Below are 18112 nucleotides of genomic sequence, written 5' to 3'. Positions count from 1 at the left end.
ACAAAACACTCAAAATGCCGCCAGCCATCGAAGCAGGGAGCATCTCTGACGGGCTCATTGCTAGACTGAACACAACAGGGACTTCTAGGTGGAGGCTACATCAAGAGAAACGTGCACAGCAGGAAAAAGAGGGAGGATGCATCTAAGTAAGGCCCACACTCAGCGCATCGTCGTCGTCTCATTGCTAGAGACCAAGATAAAGGGGAAAGAAGACAGAAGAAAACATTACCTAAAGAGGAGCAGCAATAAGCAAGTCACCCAACTTCTCAGAAAGTATGAGAGAAAATACTTAAAACTATCAAAGAGACGTCTCATGGACCTATAATTACGCAAAGACTCAGACAAACAACCGACGGGCTCTGTTCCAATCAACCTGCCTTGTAAGCTAAGATACAAGACAACGAAGAGATGGGGGTCAGAAGCACAGGCTTACATTAACAAAAACAAACAAACAAACAAATAACCTTTTTCTTATTAGATTTAACAGATGTTTGTTCAAAACCATAACAGCAACAGTGACTCAATGAGTGTTGCTCAGGTTTATGAGGCCTGAATGAACGGCAGCAAGGGCATGAGGGGAGGGGCAGGAACCTAACCCTCCATGGCTGTAAGGTACCTGACTAAACTAGCTACAAAGCAGGATCCTAGGGGAGACCTGGATCCATTGTAAACATACATAGCAAACTCTAGAGCAACTACTAAAAAAGAGAAAAAAGAAGTGTAATTGATATTGGCAGATACTGGCTTCACTACATTACAGTCACTTTATGCTGATGACCTAAAAAACGCCAATTAAAGGTAAGTAAGGCCAGTCTATCAGAGAAGACAAAAAACAACGCCGACCAACAAACAGAACACCCAGACCTGAGGTTGTATCTGATAGGAGGTTTGTATCTATACTACACAACAAGAGCAATTATAGCTGATAATAAAAACACAAATAACCCAAATTTTTTAAGTGGACAAAGGACGTGAATGGGCCACATGAATACCTGACAAGCCGACGAGGACACGCGACAGCATTTGCTTTTAGGGCCATATGAGTGAAGGTGGCAGTGAGATACACTTCAGACACAGTGGGATCACTACTATCTAGAGACCAGGAAACACAGTTGAGGGTGAGGCCACAGCCTGGCACAGTAGTTATGGACAGAAACGGCACACAACCGCAGGGAGAACTACCTGGGAGTGGCTCAGCGGGTCAGGCTATCCAACTTCTCTGTAAAATGTAGTTGAAAACATTCATCTTCAGATGACTTGGTAACAAACACGCCCTAAGTGTCACAGCAATGGCTGTGCATGTTACTACTATTAGCTATGTCCTAGTTTAAATAACGAATTGCTCCTGATATCTGCACCTAACATTCCCATCGCACAGCTATATACCATGTGCTCTGTAAGACAAATCTATAATTATTTATTTGAAAACAAAGAAGGTTGGACTTTTTTTAAAATAAAAAAGGCAGCACATCCAGGTGGGGGTGGCATGTCCTCCAGGTGCTGTCAGCACAAGCACTGGCTGGGCTGGCCTTCCGGAAGGCTTAGGTGGCAGGCCTCTTTAAATTAAACCACACAGAGCGCTTCAGTCCCTGCATGGCCTTCACGTCCTGCCAGTCCAGCTTGGTATCAGGAACCTCAGGTTCCGGCTCTGGCTCCTTACTCAAGGCCCCATGTGGGGAGGCCACCACGATAGGCAGAGGCCCACATTCCTCCCGGAATTCCACCACATGGAGACCCTTCTTATCGGCCAGATGTTGGTGGGTTTCCTGGAAAACAGCAAGCAGAGAACAGATTAGATTTGTGAAGCCCACCTGACACTTAAAGGGTCAGGGCTTCTGTCAACTGGAAGGAAGCCAGCATCAAGAGCCCTGAGATGCTTGGGGAAAACAACAATATGAACTAATCAGTACCCCCAGAGCTCGTGTCTCTAGCTGCATATGTAGCAGAAGATAGCCTAGTCGGTAGTCATTGGGAAGAGAGGACCCTTGGTCTTGCAAACTTTATATGCCCCAGTACAGGGGAAAGCCAGGGCCAAGAAGTGGGAGTGGGTGGGTAGGGGAGCAGGGCAGGGGGAGGGTATAGGGAACTTTCAGGATAGCATTCGAAATGTAAATGAAGAAAATATCTAATAAAAAATTGAAAAAAAAAAGAAGAAGCTTGGGGAAGTGAAATCACTACTTGACTTGATTTGGGAAATGTGTGCAGCCAGACTGGGAGGGTGTGTCTACACAGATCTACCTCAGCCTAACAGCAAGCCACCAAACTAAGATGGAAGAAGACCCATCTGCCAAAGTCACAGGTTACCAGCCAGCCTTACAGTTACAAACCATTCCCTCCGCAAGGGGAGGAAGGACCATGAGCCAGGCCCCACTGGAGAGCAACTCAGGGTCCCATCTCTGGGAGGACATGGCGCTCTTTGCTTCCAGGGCTACACCAGAGTAACTGCACCACTCAAGGAACTTTTAAATGCTTCATGGACTTCTTCAAGTTTAAACTTCAGTATTTAGAAAGTCAGTGATTACATTGTTCTATCAAAAGGTATGCTTAGTCTATGAAAATGTCAAATGATAGAAGAAAGTCCACTTGCTAGTTTAATCCTATTTGTTGGACTGGTGAAGCACCTAAGGCCCCTCCATTTGGGAGGAACACATCAGTCTGTGTTACCCATGCAGGGTTCACACTGATCTGAGCTAATTGGAACTATGACCATTAACAAGCAAGGATGTACTTCCTAACAGATGAGAGCCCTGGGTTGTCTAGCTAGGCCCGGGCCTGGCTTTGGATCCCTCTGCCTCACTTGGAGAGGTACTGAGGAGGACACAACAGCACTGTCTGGAACATAAACTAGCACTTGTGCCTTTCCACCCAGGAGGTTACCTGACGGGCAAGCCCATGGAAGAGGCCCCGGGTGAGGTTGAGCATGTTCATGGACCCAGTGACCCTTGCATACATGTCCTTGATGCCAATTAGCCGGCAGATGGTGATAATGGCTCTGTGGCAGCGGAGGCCATAACCTGGAAGAAGATCAAAATGAAACACCCAACAACTCTCCTACATAAGGTCTCACTCAATCTGTCTTTCATGTGGCTCTGACCTCTGCATTTAGAGAATAATGTGCCTAAACTAACTCTCTAAAAAAAGAAAAAAAAAAAAGGCAACACAAGCCACAAACAGAAGCCATGTGATTTAAATGTTTTCATAGATGAATTAAAGTTGTTTTAAGCGATATATTTTATAATTCGATGGATCCAAATAATTATCATTTAAAAATTTACTTCATATGAGAGACTTTACACTCTTCTTCATAGGAAATGTGGTATGTATTGATCTGAGTGGTCTCAGCAGCCACATACTAAGTCCACGATCACCTACTGGCTAGCAGCCGTTCTGTGGAACAAAGTGGGTCTTGGGAATAATTACAGCTGAGAAGTAGAAGGCACATTCTGATGTGAGCACTTTGTTTTGGGTTGGGGGGGAGGGCGCAGTGCTTTACCCCACAGCTCTAGCAGGTTTGTATTAGAGGCTCTGATACAAAATGTAAATGTTTTAACTTCTCAGACTCAAATTTCTAGAGATTTGTAGAATTAGGGATACATGAGACCATCTTTACTGTAGAATCACAGATGAGATGTGAAGGAGAATGTGTCAGCATCTGCGGAATGACTGTCACAGCCCCTCTGTGACAGGCACAGAGGCAGAAGAGCCATTTCTGCATGCCCAGTGCTTTGACAGAGACCTCATAGAAGATGGCACTCAATGTGGAGGAGGGTCTGGAGGAGGGTTATACTGCCAGCTCCATCAACTTGACACAAGCTACAGTCATCACAGTGATGGGAACCTCAGGGGACAAAATGCCTCCAGAAGATCAAGAAAGGTGACAAAAATGGGCAGAGGTCTGGGCTGCTGCAGGCTCTCTATGTTAGTCAACAAACCATGAGAGTTGGTTACCTCTGGGTTGTTTCTTCATCCGGATCTGCGTCCTTTTGAATCTTAGGGAAATGTCATGGAATACTGGAGGTAAAAACAAGCACGAGAAGGGTCAGGTGTGAGGTTTGGATGGCTCTGCAGCATCACAAAGTAATGCATCCTGGCGCTGGCCTGGCAGCACACAGGCCAAAGACGGGCAAAGTGGTCTCCAGGTTAGATCTATTTTTACATTTCATGTATAACAGAGAACACAAAAACATCTTGTGACACAGTCTGCAGTGGCCACACTCCTGCAGACCTCAGGACAAATGACACGGTCTGCAGTGGCCACACACCTGCAGACCTCAGGAGAAGTGACACGGTCTGCAGTGGCCACACTCCTGCAGACCTCAGGATAAATGACACGGTCTGCAGTGGCCACACTCCTGCAGATCTCAGGACAAATGACACGGTCTACAGTGGCCACACGCCCGCAGACCTCAGGAGAGGTGCCCCACGCTCACCCCTCACTCACTTGTATGTCCTTCGTATCGTTCTATGTAATGCAAATAATGAATCGCTCGGTTCTTTGCCTAAAAAGAAAAAGACAGGAAAATGTTATTTTGTTGACTAGTTGGAAATGGTTGTACACACTTTTAATCCTAGCACTCAGGATGCAGAGGCGGACAGATCTCTGGAAATTCAAAGCTAGCCTGGTCTACATACTGAGTTCTAGAGCTATTTAGAGAGACCTCTCTCTAAAAAAAAAAAAAGAAAAGAAAAGAAAATTGTTTTTGTTGGTTCAACCTTTAAGTCAGGGTTGCGCTATGTATTTTTTCAAACTCAAAATCTTCCTGCCATAGCCTTGCAAAAAAGAACGTCGCCATGTCGAGCCTCTTGTTGGAGTTTAAAAACATCTTTCATAAAATATTTTATTACAATCAATTCTACCTATATCAAAATTTTAGTATTTAAAACAACAAAAACCAGAAGCATAATTTCACTGTTCCATGTAGTGAATTTCCTGAGTGCCTCTTAGCGGCCTGTCACACCATAAACCTCCGCAGCAGGTTCACCACAGACAGCAACCACAGATCTGTAACAGGCACGTGAGAAATGGCTTCTCATGTGATAAACAGCCTTCCACAGCAAGCCTCATGAGAAGGTTCCAGAACAAATTATTTTCTTATGGTTCCCAGGTCGTATGCAAAGCTCATTATCTTTTACTAAAAATGAAGAAGAAAAAAATGTGTGTAGCTGGATGTGGTAGCACGCATGCGTGAACTTCCGATACTCTGGGGTTAGAGGAGGAGGAGGACCTGGCGCTCAGGCGAGAGCAGAACCCTCGGACGAACAGAAGGACAAAGCACCTACCTTTCTGAAAGCGTCTGCCCGGTCCGCGGCTTTCCCAATAGCAAAACCTTTCAAAGAAAAGGCACAGATGTGGAGACAGAAACAGCTCTGCATACGACACACTTTCCATCTCAGTCCCTGTTTGGGCTCCTGCTGTTCCCAAGTATTTCATCTTGCCATCATCCACAGAAACTCTGCTCCCATAGCCAGCAAGCACAGAGCTACAGGCCTTTACTGGTCTGTTTTGAACATTTTACTTTTGAGTATGTTCATGAAATTCAACATTAGATGCACCTCACTGCTTTTAGTAGGTTTCTACTGAAGTGAAGTGAGCTTAAGTTATTCACTTATTTATATATTTTGGTTTTCTGAAACAGGGATTCTCTGTGTAGCCCTGGCAGCCCTGGAACTTACTCTGCTGCCCAGGCTGGCCTTGAACTCAGACATCAGCCTGCCTCTGCCTCCTGAGTGCTAGGATTAAAAGTGTGCAACATACCTGGCTCTGAGCTATTAATTAATTAATTTTATGTGTATGTGTGTGAGTGTATCTCTGTGAACTACATGCATGCAGGAGTCCAATGAGGTCAGAAGAGGTGTCAGATCCCCCAGAACTGGAGTCACAAATGGTTGTGAGTGGCCATGCAGGCACCGAGAACTAAATACTAGTCTTTGAAAGAGCAGCAAGTGCTCTTAACCATGAGCCATCCTGCCAGCCCCTGCACTCAGTTTTTAAAACGTTCTAAGTTACTAGGCAAATGATTGTGAACTCCTCTGGAAACAGACTACAGTGAGTAGCAGGTGGGAAGCACTGCTCCAGAGTGACAACACGCTCTCACGGGACTGTCAAGCTGACTCTAAGTTTTCATCTGGCCAGAGATGAGATCAGTGGTCCTTCAACCTGTGATTGTTTTAAATAAAGTTTTGCATAGGTTCTTGGAAAGCTCCTGGCATCTGCTGTCACTGCCAGGTACTGAATGGGAAGGTTCCATAAGAACTTCAATAATTGTAACTTTGTAAGTTAGACAAAGGGAGGCATCATCGGTAAGACGTGAAACACGCAAGAGACCTGAGACCCAGGACAGAGAAACGGTATTTCTAATTTTCAGATAAATAAAACAAACAAAACATAGGTATCGCAGAGAATAATATAAAGGGACTTATTTACAGTCCTCAGACAGAGACTCTTTAAGCAAAGCACAGTGGAAGTAGTACGAGAGCGACAGGTTTGTTATATAGAAGCTCATGGCATCTTCAGATTTAACACTGTGAAGAAGGAAATTAAAGCTAAGTCAGAGCATCTGAAAGGCAGTGGGCTGATGTCTTCAACTTATAAAAAGCTTATGGTAATCAGGTAGGAAAACAGCCACCACTCTATGACATTCAAACACATGAGCCGACAAAGCTCAAAAGAAAATGGTATGATCAATAAGCAAGCCAAACTGCCCACACTTCCTAGTTAAAGATACGCAAATCAAAACTGAGTACGATGCTCACATCACACTGTCAATCACTGAGGCCTGACAGTGTCACAGACAGGGGTGTGGTGGGAGGTGATCTGACGATCCTCATCAACACATAAGAGGGTAGCAACCTTAGAAGAAGTCTCCCCTATTCCTACACCAGCAAAACTATAACAAACTGGATTTGCTGGGTTTTCATTATGTACTAAAAATCTGGGTCTGTGAGCTCAAACCACTAAAAGATGTAACCAGGAGGAAAGACCAGGCCAGCAACACAGGACTCTGTTTTCAGCAAGGCCAGACCACGCCTAGTCCCCCGACCCCCTAACCCCATTCACCTGCAGCTCCATTTCCATTCCCAACAGCAACCAGGACACGGACCGACTTCTTTCTTCCCTCTTTTGCTGTCATATTGAAGACATTTCTTACCTGAAAGACAAAATGTCTCATCAACGTTGCCTTAGGGAAATTCTGAAAGAGCCCAGCCGGTGCTGTGAGACAAACACCAGACTTTCTTTGAACAGAGGCTCCCATAGCTGTCCCGTGAGTCATCTCCTCAGGAAGAGAATGGAAGTAAGGCTTTTTATTCCTATTTCACAGGCTTAGCAGAAGACTCAACTAAGATGTTTAAAGGGATCTGAAACTTATGCAAATCAAAGTGGCCTACTTAGTGACTATGCCACAGGAAAGAAAACATTTTGGATAAAAATGGAATGGCTGTCAGTGAGCAGGAGACAGCCCAGCAGCAGATGTTCTCCTATCTACATAAGGTGAAACACAGCACATAGAAATAACTGCGTAGGACGGGTCAGTGGGAAATAGAAAGACTGGTAATGCTGCTTATGATAAACCACAAAAACAAACCTGCAGGTCGTTTCGCCTGTTTAATCTGACCCATTTTAAAGGTCAGAACTGTGAAACTGTTAACGTTACCACTCCCAGGCAGCGACACCGCAGCTCAGTGTGGTCCTTTACTACAAAGTGGAATTGAAGGGAAAGGGAGAGTGAGCGAGCGCATCACTCTTGTGGATAGTCATACGGAAAACTATCGACATAATAGAGGTTAGTTCAAATTCTATCTTGGATACAGCAGCAATCCTGACAAGGCACCATGGTTGGCAAGAGGCACATACTTGGCACAGCTCCAGCTAAGGTGACTGCTTCCTGGCTACAGAACACATGTGTGCAGCGCTAGACCAACAACGGCGACTCTCTGAGAGAGAGCTCTGGAAATTCACTTGACAGGGATTCAGCTTTCAGGGCTGGGAAGAGCCCAGAGCTCATTTCCCAGCAAAGCTGGACATCAGCTAACTTCATGCCCAGCTCTGTGCCAGTGACTCTGCTCCTCGTCATCTGTCCCACAAACTGAGTGCTGGATACGACAAGTTTCCAACTATGATAAACTGCTAACCCTTCTTAAGCTTTAGGATGGAGAGAAGTACACATAAGCTCCAAATCTGGTATTAAACAAGCACGGAAGTCAACCTCGTCATGAGATCTCAATACGGCCAGCCTGTACTAAGTAACGCAGCATCAAGTCTCACTGCCTCCTTACCCAGATGAGCTCTGCATCCGAGAGACTGCCACCATCAAAAGCTTTTCTTCCTGGTCCTCTTGCCCCAGCCCCACTCCTTACATCCTAGCCTCTCCATAGGCTTGGCAGGTGCTTAATAGCATGTGCCTACCTCAAGAATCCTGGTATCAAAGTCTTCATATGTTTCTACAAGAAGAAAAAGCATATAGATAAATGAGTCTGTCTGTCGTATTAACATATGGAAATATTTTTCAACATAGGCCCCATCACAGATATTTTTCTTTGATGGGGTATTAATGAAGATTGAACTCAGGGCCTTGTACTTATTAGGAAAGCCTTCTATCAAGGAGCTACATACCCAGCCCCATCACAGACTCCAATGTTACTAAGTCTCAGGTCCTCTGATACCCATCTCAAGGCTGTGTCGCCGCCCCCCCCTTCTCCCTCTCTCAGTAGATGGTTCTACCTCTGGATTCACGACTGGATCACCCTCTGCCCACTCCCCATTGCTCCTCCTCAGCTCTGAGTCCTCGATAGCTCCAGACCTTTGACCACCATCTGCCATTGGGTCAAGACACTGAAGTCAATCACTTTCCAAACTCCCTAAGCTTCTCCCCACACTCCCTTCCCTGATCCATGCAGCTTTCTGGCCACACCCCGGACTCCTGGGCATGGCGGGATAGAAGTTAAAGCACTGCATACATAGCCACTCAAAACTCGCGGTCTTTAGTTCTACCAACTCCCCTGCCTGCATGGGGGTCTTCCAGCTCACCCTCCACAATCCGTTTTCTAACTTCTTAAAGCTTTTTCATCCTTTGACAATTCACACATGTGTAACGTTACTGCAGTAAGAGTCAATCTCACACCCATCACACCCCCTCACGCTTGCACTGAAACCTTGCTAGCCAGCATGTCTCTCTCTCTCTCCTACTTTCAATGGCTTTTGTTTTCCTTAAGAAGAAAATAACTTCTTGTTATAGAAAATTTCTATCCATACTTCTTGGCTGTGTTTTCTATGATGCAGTTTGGACAATAATGTGGTTTTATTCAAAGATGCTCACACCCTTTCCAGGAGAAAGAAAACCCTAAACAGGCAAGTAAATAAAATTACTGCAAAAGCCACCCTCGCACCATCACAAAGGCAAGTAAGATGGGAGCTCGGCTACCTCCATTGGGTCCCGGGTCTGGGGGGCCAATACTGACGCCCCCCCATGTGTTCCCACTCCAGCCGCGCTCCCGTTTAACTTTGATCTTCCTCTTCCGGTCCCACTCCTCTCTCTGCTCGACCATGGTGGCCTCCACCTTCTGCTGCTCCTCTTTGCTTCTCTGGCCGATGTTCTGGACAACCCCACTTTTTATCAGAGGAACGTTCAAACCGGGCCACAGGAAGCCAGAGCGCCCTGGAGATTTAAAAATGTCATAAATAAGAATTGGAAGATTCATTTTTCTAGTATCAAAATGCCAAGCAAGATATGAACAAATAACCCAGGCTGGTGGAGCTTAAATAACGTGATTGCTCAGCGTGTCCTTTTGTGCTATCAAATTGTAAATGTGTGTAAGCGAAACCACTGCATCCACACTACCTAAGGAAAGACGCCCAGCAAGCAAGGCAATACCTGGGCCTGGACAGGCAGATCCACTGAAACTTTACTGCAAAAGCCAAAACAGCGCTATCTAAGTGTTCAGGCTAGGCACTGCTGGTATGTAGGATATTCTGCGTGGAACCCACAGAACAAAGTCACTTTCTAAGATCATATGTGGACTGATTTCCAAGACCTACTATTGGCCAAAATAAGCAAATTTTAAGCCAGCATATCCTATTTCCTTTTCTACTATGACAAAAATATTCTGATGGAAGCAGCTTAGAGGAAGATTCATGTTAACGCACAGAGTCAGGTTCCCGTCCGTCACTGCAGGAAGTCAAGGATGTAGTGAGTCGAAGACACAGCACACTCTCTCCCTTTCTATACAGTTCAGGTACCAAACCCAGAGAATAGTGCCTCCTACTTTCAGGCTGAGTCTACCTACATCAATCGACATAATCAAGATAGCCCCCGACAACTGTGTCTACAGGCCAACCTGACCTAGACAACCTGAGATTCCTCCCAGGTAACTCTGGAGTATGTCAAGGTAACATTTCACCTCTGCACAGCACACAGCATAATTAAGTTATCTTAATAAAGGCATTTGGATAAAAACATTTAAAAATATTAAAAGAAACATAACAAAACCAGACGGGGAAGCAGCAGGACTACAGGCACCTGCAGGGCTCTCAATGTTCTCTCTCTGTACAACCCTCAAGGGTGCTCAACATTCTCTACAGCCCTCTTTTTTTTTTTTTTTTTTTTAAACTGGCAAGATCTACATGTCATTTTCTAATTCTAAAAAAACAAAGGTCCCGCATTAGCTAGGAGTTCTGGTACATGCCTGCAACCCTACTTCCAAGGAGACTAAGGCAGGAGGATCGTGGGTTCAAGGCCAGCCTGGGATATACAAAACAGGAGATGGTTTAAATGCAAGCTTACCTTCACCAATAATCTGGCCCCTATTCAAATCCTTCCTCTTCTTTTTCTTTGTTCTTTTGCCTCTGCCTTTTCTTGCTCCAGCTCCAGTCTCTGCTAATGCGCCTTTCCAGAGCTCTTCTGCCGTCACTGCAATGAAACAGGTTTGCTGTCTTAAATTCTGCATTTTAAAAGCAATGATCTACAGTCTCCTGTTGAATAAAATGGCCAGAAGTTACTCCATGTACACCCTTGCGGTGACATTAGGAAGACAGCAAAGTCACTCTGCATTCCACACAGTTACATTTGGAAAGCCCAAGAAGAGATAAGATGGTGGTGCTATTGCTCCTCACAGAAGAGAGCCGACGCTTGAGCCCCAGGTCTTTACCAGCAGGTTTCCCTGACACTTGGTCAACTGTGACTTAGGTTGTTTCCCTGGTCTCTTGCCACCACAATAATTACTCCGCTGGAGTAATCAATAAGTATCTTTCTCTGCGGCTGTGATAAACCACTCTGACCAAAACCAACTCCAGAGAAGAAGAGCACCTTTATGTGGCTCACAGGTCCAGGTCACAGTCCCTCACTGAGGGAGGCCAGGCAGGAACCAAAGCGTGAACTTGAAGCACACACCATGGAGGAAGACTGCTTGCTGGCTCGAAGGCATCCTTGGGCTTACTCTGCTTTCTTACATAGTCTAGGACAATCAACCTAGAGCTGGTGCCTCCCAGTGTCTGAGGCCCTGCTACACTGATGAATGAATGAGACAGTCCCCACAGACTGTCCACAGCCAACCCGACTTTGAGGATTCCTGGCTGCTCTAGGCTGTTTCTAACTGAGAAGACTAACTAGGGCACTTTTTATATATAAGAATTAAAGCTTCATTTAGACAGTCTGCTCTGCCCTTCTACCAATATCTTCACATCTGTTTCTTTCAAACCAGATGTGAAAGAACAGACACACCAGCATCTCATAGCTAACCCCCACATTTGTATGTTTCTTCTTGACGTCACATTAAGTCCTTTAATACACCTACACTACAGGACTGCTGGTTTATTTCCATTTGTCAGTTTCAAAGATTCCAACATCTATTTCTATCCTGAATCTCAAATCAATACTTGTACATGCCTAGATTTTTTATGTTGATCCTTATTGTATTTTATTGGTATTTAAATTTCATCTTTCAAATTCACCAACTATTTTAGAACTAATTTTATTCCATTCCCAACTTATATAATAAAAAAGTTGAAGCCTGGAATGAGAAGATGGCTTACTAGGTAAAGAGCTTGCCTTCCAAGTACAAGGACACAAATCTGATCCCAGAACCATGTAACAGCCAGGCTAGCACATGCTTGCAATCCCAGCACTGGAGAGCAGACAAGGTGGAGGCAAGCTTGCTGGCCAGCCTAGCCTGAATGGCAAGTTCCAGGCCAGCAACAGCATTGTATCCATTAAATACTGTTATGTAAAATTACCTTTCCCTGATTGGTCTGTTTCCTCAGCTAAGAAACAACTAAAAGGAGCCAATGGATTGGTTTGGTTTTTTTCATTTTGAGATCCAAAATCTGTTCATTTATTTGTTACTCTTAAATTAGACTTAGTTTTGACTGGTCATGTAAGTAGAAGCACTCAGCGAAAACAGCCCACGTCTCTTGACAGTCTGTTGGGGCATTTTTCTTTAGCTCCCTTCATTCTCTTGGTCAAGAGCTTAGCATGTTCTGCAACCTCCTCCTCGTTTTCTCAGTGTGCTGTTTCTCCAGAGCAGAGGTTGGTGTTTGTGTTGCAGGACAATGGAGTGATGAGATGCTGAGTCCTGGTGCTCTGTCCCAGCCTTCTGACCTGTGCTTAATGCTTCCCAACGACATAGGGGGCTTCTTTAAAGACTGTGAGCTCTTCTGAGCCCCACTTCACAAGGCACAGGAGTCTATCAGTCCAGGGATATCCTTCTCTACTTATTAAAACAATGAGCAAAATGAAACCACTCAGCCTGGTATCCACACTACATTCCCAACACACTTGCATTACATTGCCCCAGTTCTCCTCGGTCTATAACAAGAATGCCCTTGACTGGATACCAGGTGAGTTGTTCTGTGGGTCAAGACCCCGCTTCATGGAAAAATCCTGTTTGTCGTTCCCAACACTGATTCAGACCACAAAAGCCTTCCACCTTTCACCCAGAGCATCAGCAGCTACTTCTGTGGCCATCGGCTTCTCACAGAGAGCACAACGCTTAGCGTCCATCACCCACTTCAATGAGCTTCACCTTGACACAGTCGACCACTTAGGAGGTGCCACAAAAAAGAGCACCGATGTATTTTTTCCCTGGCATGGCTCTAGATCAGTAGGGTACTAGGCCATGATCCAATACCACTTGGCCCTCAGGTGCCCCAAACGAAGGGCCTTACATTTCCAACACAAATGTTTACTGCTGAGCTATTCTCCCCACCATTCAAAGTAAATCTATTATCAATTATACAATTGATGGCATATAGATAATTCTGGGAGGGGGGGTGGCTACATCAAGGAATGCTTTTATTTTAATAGGATATTATAAACTAGTCACTAAAATTTTTATTTGAGAAGAAAAATTAAATACAAAGCCTTCCATTTTCTGGTTCCATGAAAAGGGAAGTTTATCCTCCTACTTACGTTTGGTGAAGAAGCTGTAGGGCCGGCACTGCTGGCCCGTCCAGTTGCCGGGAGAGGAAACGCAGCACTGTGTCCGCAGGGCATGGCTCAAGCTGGTCAGACAGTGGTTGCGCCTTGTTTCCCTGGATGACAACGAGCCTAAGGCAGATAGAATGCTAGCATCATTTCATACTTGTCACACTAATTCATATACTAATCATAATCATACTAATTAAAATAAGTCATCAAGGGCTGATGAGATCCTTGGACAGTTGAAGGATGCCTCGCATCTGCTGCCAAGCCTGACAACCTGAGTTTGATCTCACGGACACAAGTGGTAGAAGGAGAGCCAGCTCCTACAAACTCTCTTCTGGCTTCCACACATGTGGCAGAATGTGTATCCAAACACACACACGTAAATTTTAAAAAGAATTTAAATCACCAATATCTTGACCTTTTAAGAATTGTATTTTGGGGCAGGAGAGGTGGCTCAGCAGTTAAGAACATGCACTGCTCTCGAAAAGAACCCAGGCTGGGCTCCCAGCACCCCTTTCAGACATCGCACAATCACCATCTCTGCCTCCAGGAAACCCTTGCTTCTGTCTGGCCCCTTAGGCACCTTCACACATGTGTACAGACCTACCCCACCTCCAGCCAAGACACAGACACAAAGAAATCTATTAAAAAAAAAAAAACAACAAAACAAAATTTGAGACATTTTCAAAACAAAATAACCTAAATGTCTCTGCTAGTTACAGAGCTGCATCTCCTCCACAAGACAGATGTGGCATCTCTGCAGTATCCAGGAGCACATAGCCTCCTGTAAGTAAGTAAGAAAGAGAACAGAGCCCTCTGCTGTGTGCAGCAGGCAATGTGTGCTGATCTGCAAATGTCCCAGCAGAGCAAGATGCCAGAGTCTGCAGCGTATCCTGTTTCATGTTTAGAAACAAAGCAGGTGTGTCTGTGAGTGCATCTTACATACCCCAGCAGCACATACAAGAAACTGTGACTATAGTTGCCTCTGGGGAAGACGCTGATCCGTGTATAATGCTTTGGCAGTACCCCTAGACGCCCACCCTCTCCTGGAAACTTGTAACAAAACTACTGCATAGTAAATAAACCTTAAAAGAACAGAGAGGTAGCAGCACCTTACCGTGGCTAAGAGCTGTCTTCACTGCCAGAAAGGAAGTGGCTGCTACTGGAAAGGCGTTTAAAGAGAGCTGCCTAGACAGGAAATGACCTAAAAATTGGGAGGAAAAGAGTATTTGTTTAAAGATATTTTCTACATGAGACGGGGCATCTTAACCAGTAAGATATTGGAACCTACAAAACAGAAAGATTAAGACAATAAGCCATCTCTAGGCTCCACGCCGACACGGCGTCTCATCTCCACCTTTCACCCTCAAACCTATGCAGTTTCCAAGCCTCGTGAAAGTCCCTTGGATGTCACCTGCACCCCCTGCCGTCCTTGCTGGTCCTTCTGTGCTACCCATACTCCTGCAAACAACCCAACAAAACTCATGGATTCACCAAGGCAGACTTCGGGGGAATCATCACGGTGCTCTCTGGAGGTTCCCTAGCTTAGGTGAGTAGAGTGTGCGCATGCGTGGTGTTGGGAAGGGCGGAGCCTCCTCTTTCAACAACAGCTCAGCGGAAGCCCCCCAGATCCCCACTCCTGCTCCCTCTGGCACCCACCAGCCCTCACTCAGCGTGGCGTTCTAGCACCGACTCTGACAGCAGAGCTGAGAAAACACATGTATGGAGACAGCAGGGCAGTAAAATCCAAATGGAGGAAGTGCAGGTCTGCCTCAGATCATCAAAAACTAAACCAGCCAGTCTATAAAACTCTTAAAAAGAAAACAGGGGTAAACAATCACAGCCTTGGACTTGGCAGTGGTTTCTTAGATGCAACACCAAAAGCACAGGCTACCAAAAGGGAGAGGGGGAAAACAGTTGAACAAGACCATCACAATTTCAGACGGCGGCGGCACAGCACTTGCCTGATGTGCACTAGGCCCTGGATGCTCAAAAACAAAAACCTGTGTTTCAAAGAACACCATTAATGTCAGGTATACTAGTATATCCCAGCATTTGAGAAGCTGAGGCAGAAGAATCACTGAGCGTTTGAGGCTAGACTACATTCATAGTGAGAACCTTGCAAGGGGAGGAGGTCTTAAAGGTCAACATGTAAAACTGGGTAAAAAAATGTTTATGCACGGTGCACATGCCTTTTATCCTAGTCTGGAAGCAGAGACAGGCTGACCTCTGTGAATTCGAAGCCAACCTGCTCTACATAGTGAGTTTCAAGATAGCCAAGACTACACAATGAGAGCCTGTCTCCAAAAATACTTTTTTTTCTTGCAGATTATATATCTGACAAGAGACTTATTTCTAGAAAATGCAAAGAAGTCTTCCAAATCAAGAATAAAGCGTCAACCCAACTGACAATGAACATGAAGTAACCTGTTAGTACAGGCTCACAGACCCAGCTGTTAGAGAGGCTGGAGCAGGAGGATGGAAAGTTCAAACCCAGCACGGGCTAGAGAGTGATTGCAACAGCAGCCTGGGCAAGCTGTTGAGACATGTCTCAAAAAACAAAAATTTACTTCTTGTTTCTGTGATAACATATCCAGGCATAAGGAACTTAAGGGAGAAAGGATTTATTTGGGCTCACAGTCCCAGAGAGATTCAGACCATCATGGAAGAGAAGTCATGGCAGCAAGCAGTGAAGACATGGTGGCAGAAAACCACATCCACACCCCGGAAGCAGGTGATCAGGTGTGGAAGGCAGGTGATGAAGCTCCCTACCCCACCTCCACAGACTCACTACCTCCAGCAGGGCTCCTTCTCCTAAGCATCCATAACCCACGGCTCTACAGACGGGGTCCAAGTCTTCTAACACTCGAGCTTACAGCTCAGTGGTAGAGCATGTGCCTAGCATGCACACGGTTAGGTCAAGAGTTTCCCTCTAATCTAGGAAGTTCATGGTCAAGAACCACACAAGTTACAGGCGCACACAGACAAAGGATTTGAACAGATATTGCTTCAAGAACATACACATATGGCTATTATTAAGCGCATGGAAACGAGCCCATCGGAAATCAAAGCCACAAAATTAGTATATCGTCACAGCTTGGTTCTCTGAACAGGACAGACAATAACAAGTGCTGGCAAAGAGAAACTGAAGCCCCTACACAGTGCCGGTGGAGCTGTAAAATGGTACAGTACAGCTACTTGGTAGTTCCTTTGTTAAACACTGAGGTGTCACTTCAACCAGCAATTCCACTCAGGAAATAAACACAAGAGGACGGACATGGGCACAGCATCCAAATGTTTTAACATCAGTCCTAACAGCCAAAAGATGGAAACGGCCCAAACGTTCATCCGCCAATGAGTGGATAAACAAAATGTGGTGTATGGACACAAGAGTATTATTGGCTCACAAGCAACATGGGACTGGTATGTCACAGCAGGGACAAATCCTGACAACACAGCATTATTGGCAGATGCCAATCGTAGAAACCAGATGCCCAGAATAGACAAGCTATGGACAGATGGGAAATAGATCAGTAGTCTCCCAGTGTTGAGGGCTAGTGAGAGATGGCGAGGGGTGGGGGCAACAGTTAAAAGGTACAGTTGTTTTTTCATTTGGAGTGATGAAAATGTTCTCAAACTGACTGTGATGATAAATGCACCGTCTACAAAAACACTAAAACAAAACCTTTGAAGTGTACACTTTAGATAGATCACCGGCGAGCGCTTGTGAATGTTACAACTCACAAATCGTCAGAGGCCTTAATGAGATGGTTTCAACGCCGGCAAAACAAACGAAGGCTCAAGTCACATACCCTATCAAGTGATTTCTGGTTAAATATTGCAACAAAATGAACTTTCTTGACCAGGACCTTGAGCACACTGTCCAAAGCGAAGCCATTCCTACAAGCCAACGTTATGCTAGAGATCGGCACACAACTGAAAAGGGAGGCAGGAAGATGGTGACAGCAAAAGTATATTCTGGCAAACGGATCGGCCCAGACGCTAAAATGACAGCTAGTTAATCTAACAGACTCAGTAAGAGTCTGTTAGTCTTTTTGCTGGCGGCACTCTGACTCGAGACAGGGATTGACATCACCCTATGAACCACAGACTATGCTTGATACATTCGCTCCTCCTCACAGAGTGGGCCCGAACAGTTTCCCTGGCTGAAAGCACAGTGCCCAGTTCACTCCTTACACTCAAACGGCGCGACCAGAGAGGGACAGAAGGCGCGCAAGGTCACACAGCCGGCCGGACCCGAATGGGAGACCGGGATCAAGGGCTCGGCGACTTCTCGCGTTCCTAGCCTAGACTTGACAGACCCGAGGGAAAGACCCCTGCTCGCGCGCGCTTTCGGTCCGCGTCCCAGGGCTCACCTGCCTGCAAGCTACACAATGCAGGGAGACAGCCCGCAGCGCGTACGGCCGCCGCCATGCTGGAGCCGGAGCAGCGACTCCTCCTGTCTCTGGAACCGCCTTCCTCACCGCCTGCAGCAACGGGCTACGACCGCGCCTCTTCAAAAGTTCGTCGTCAGCGCAGAGAGGTGTGCTGAGGCTCGAGGGCCACCATTCAGCGCACACGGAAAACTGCCCTCGTGGACCACAGAGGAAACGGAGTCAGGCTCAGCCTCGGACAGCTGCTCAGGGGTCCTCGCGCTAGGACCCCGGGCAGGGGCGTGGCGAGGGCGGAGCTAGCTC

At 45.9% G+C, this 18112-nt stretch overlaps 1 protein-coding gene across 1 annotated transcript; it reads right to left on the bottom strand.

Annotated features, from left to right (window-relative positions):
* Nucleotides 1–1393: 1393 nt before the first annotated feature.
* Mrps5 (mitochondrial ribosomal protein S5) lies at nucleotides 1394–18019 on the bottom strand. The gene is made up of 12 exons (XM_021153568.2): nucleotides 17792–18019; nucleotides 14533–14619; nucleotides 13401–13538; nucleotides 10779–10904; nucleotides 9420–9653; nucleotides 8405–8439; nucleotides 7058–7148; nucleotides 5281–5327; nucleotides 4442–4499; nucleotides 3949–4011; nucleotides 2878–3014; nucleotides 1394–1766 (listed from the first exon to the last, which is right to left on the bottom strand). The coding sequence occupies exons 1-12, from the start codon at nucleotides 17847–17849 to the stop codon at nucleotides 1542–1544; spliced, it is 1299 nt and encodes a 432-aa protein (XP_021009227.1). The 5' UTR covers nucleotides 17850–18019; the 3' UTR covers nucleotides 1394–1541.
* Between the last annotated feature and the right edge of the window lie 93 nt (nucleotides 18020–18112).

This window comes from Mus caroli, chromosome 2 (assembly GCF_900094665.2).
Source record: "Mus caroli chromosome 2, CAROLI_EIJ_v1.1, whole genome shotgun sequence".
In the NCBI taxonomy this organism is placed as follows: domain Eukaryota; kingdom Metazoa; phylum Chordata; class Mammalia; order Rodentia; family Muridae; genus Mus; species Mus caroli.
This window is presented reverse-complemented; position numbering and strand designations above follow the sequence as displayed.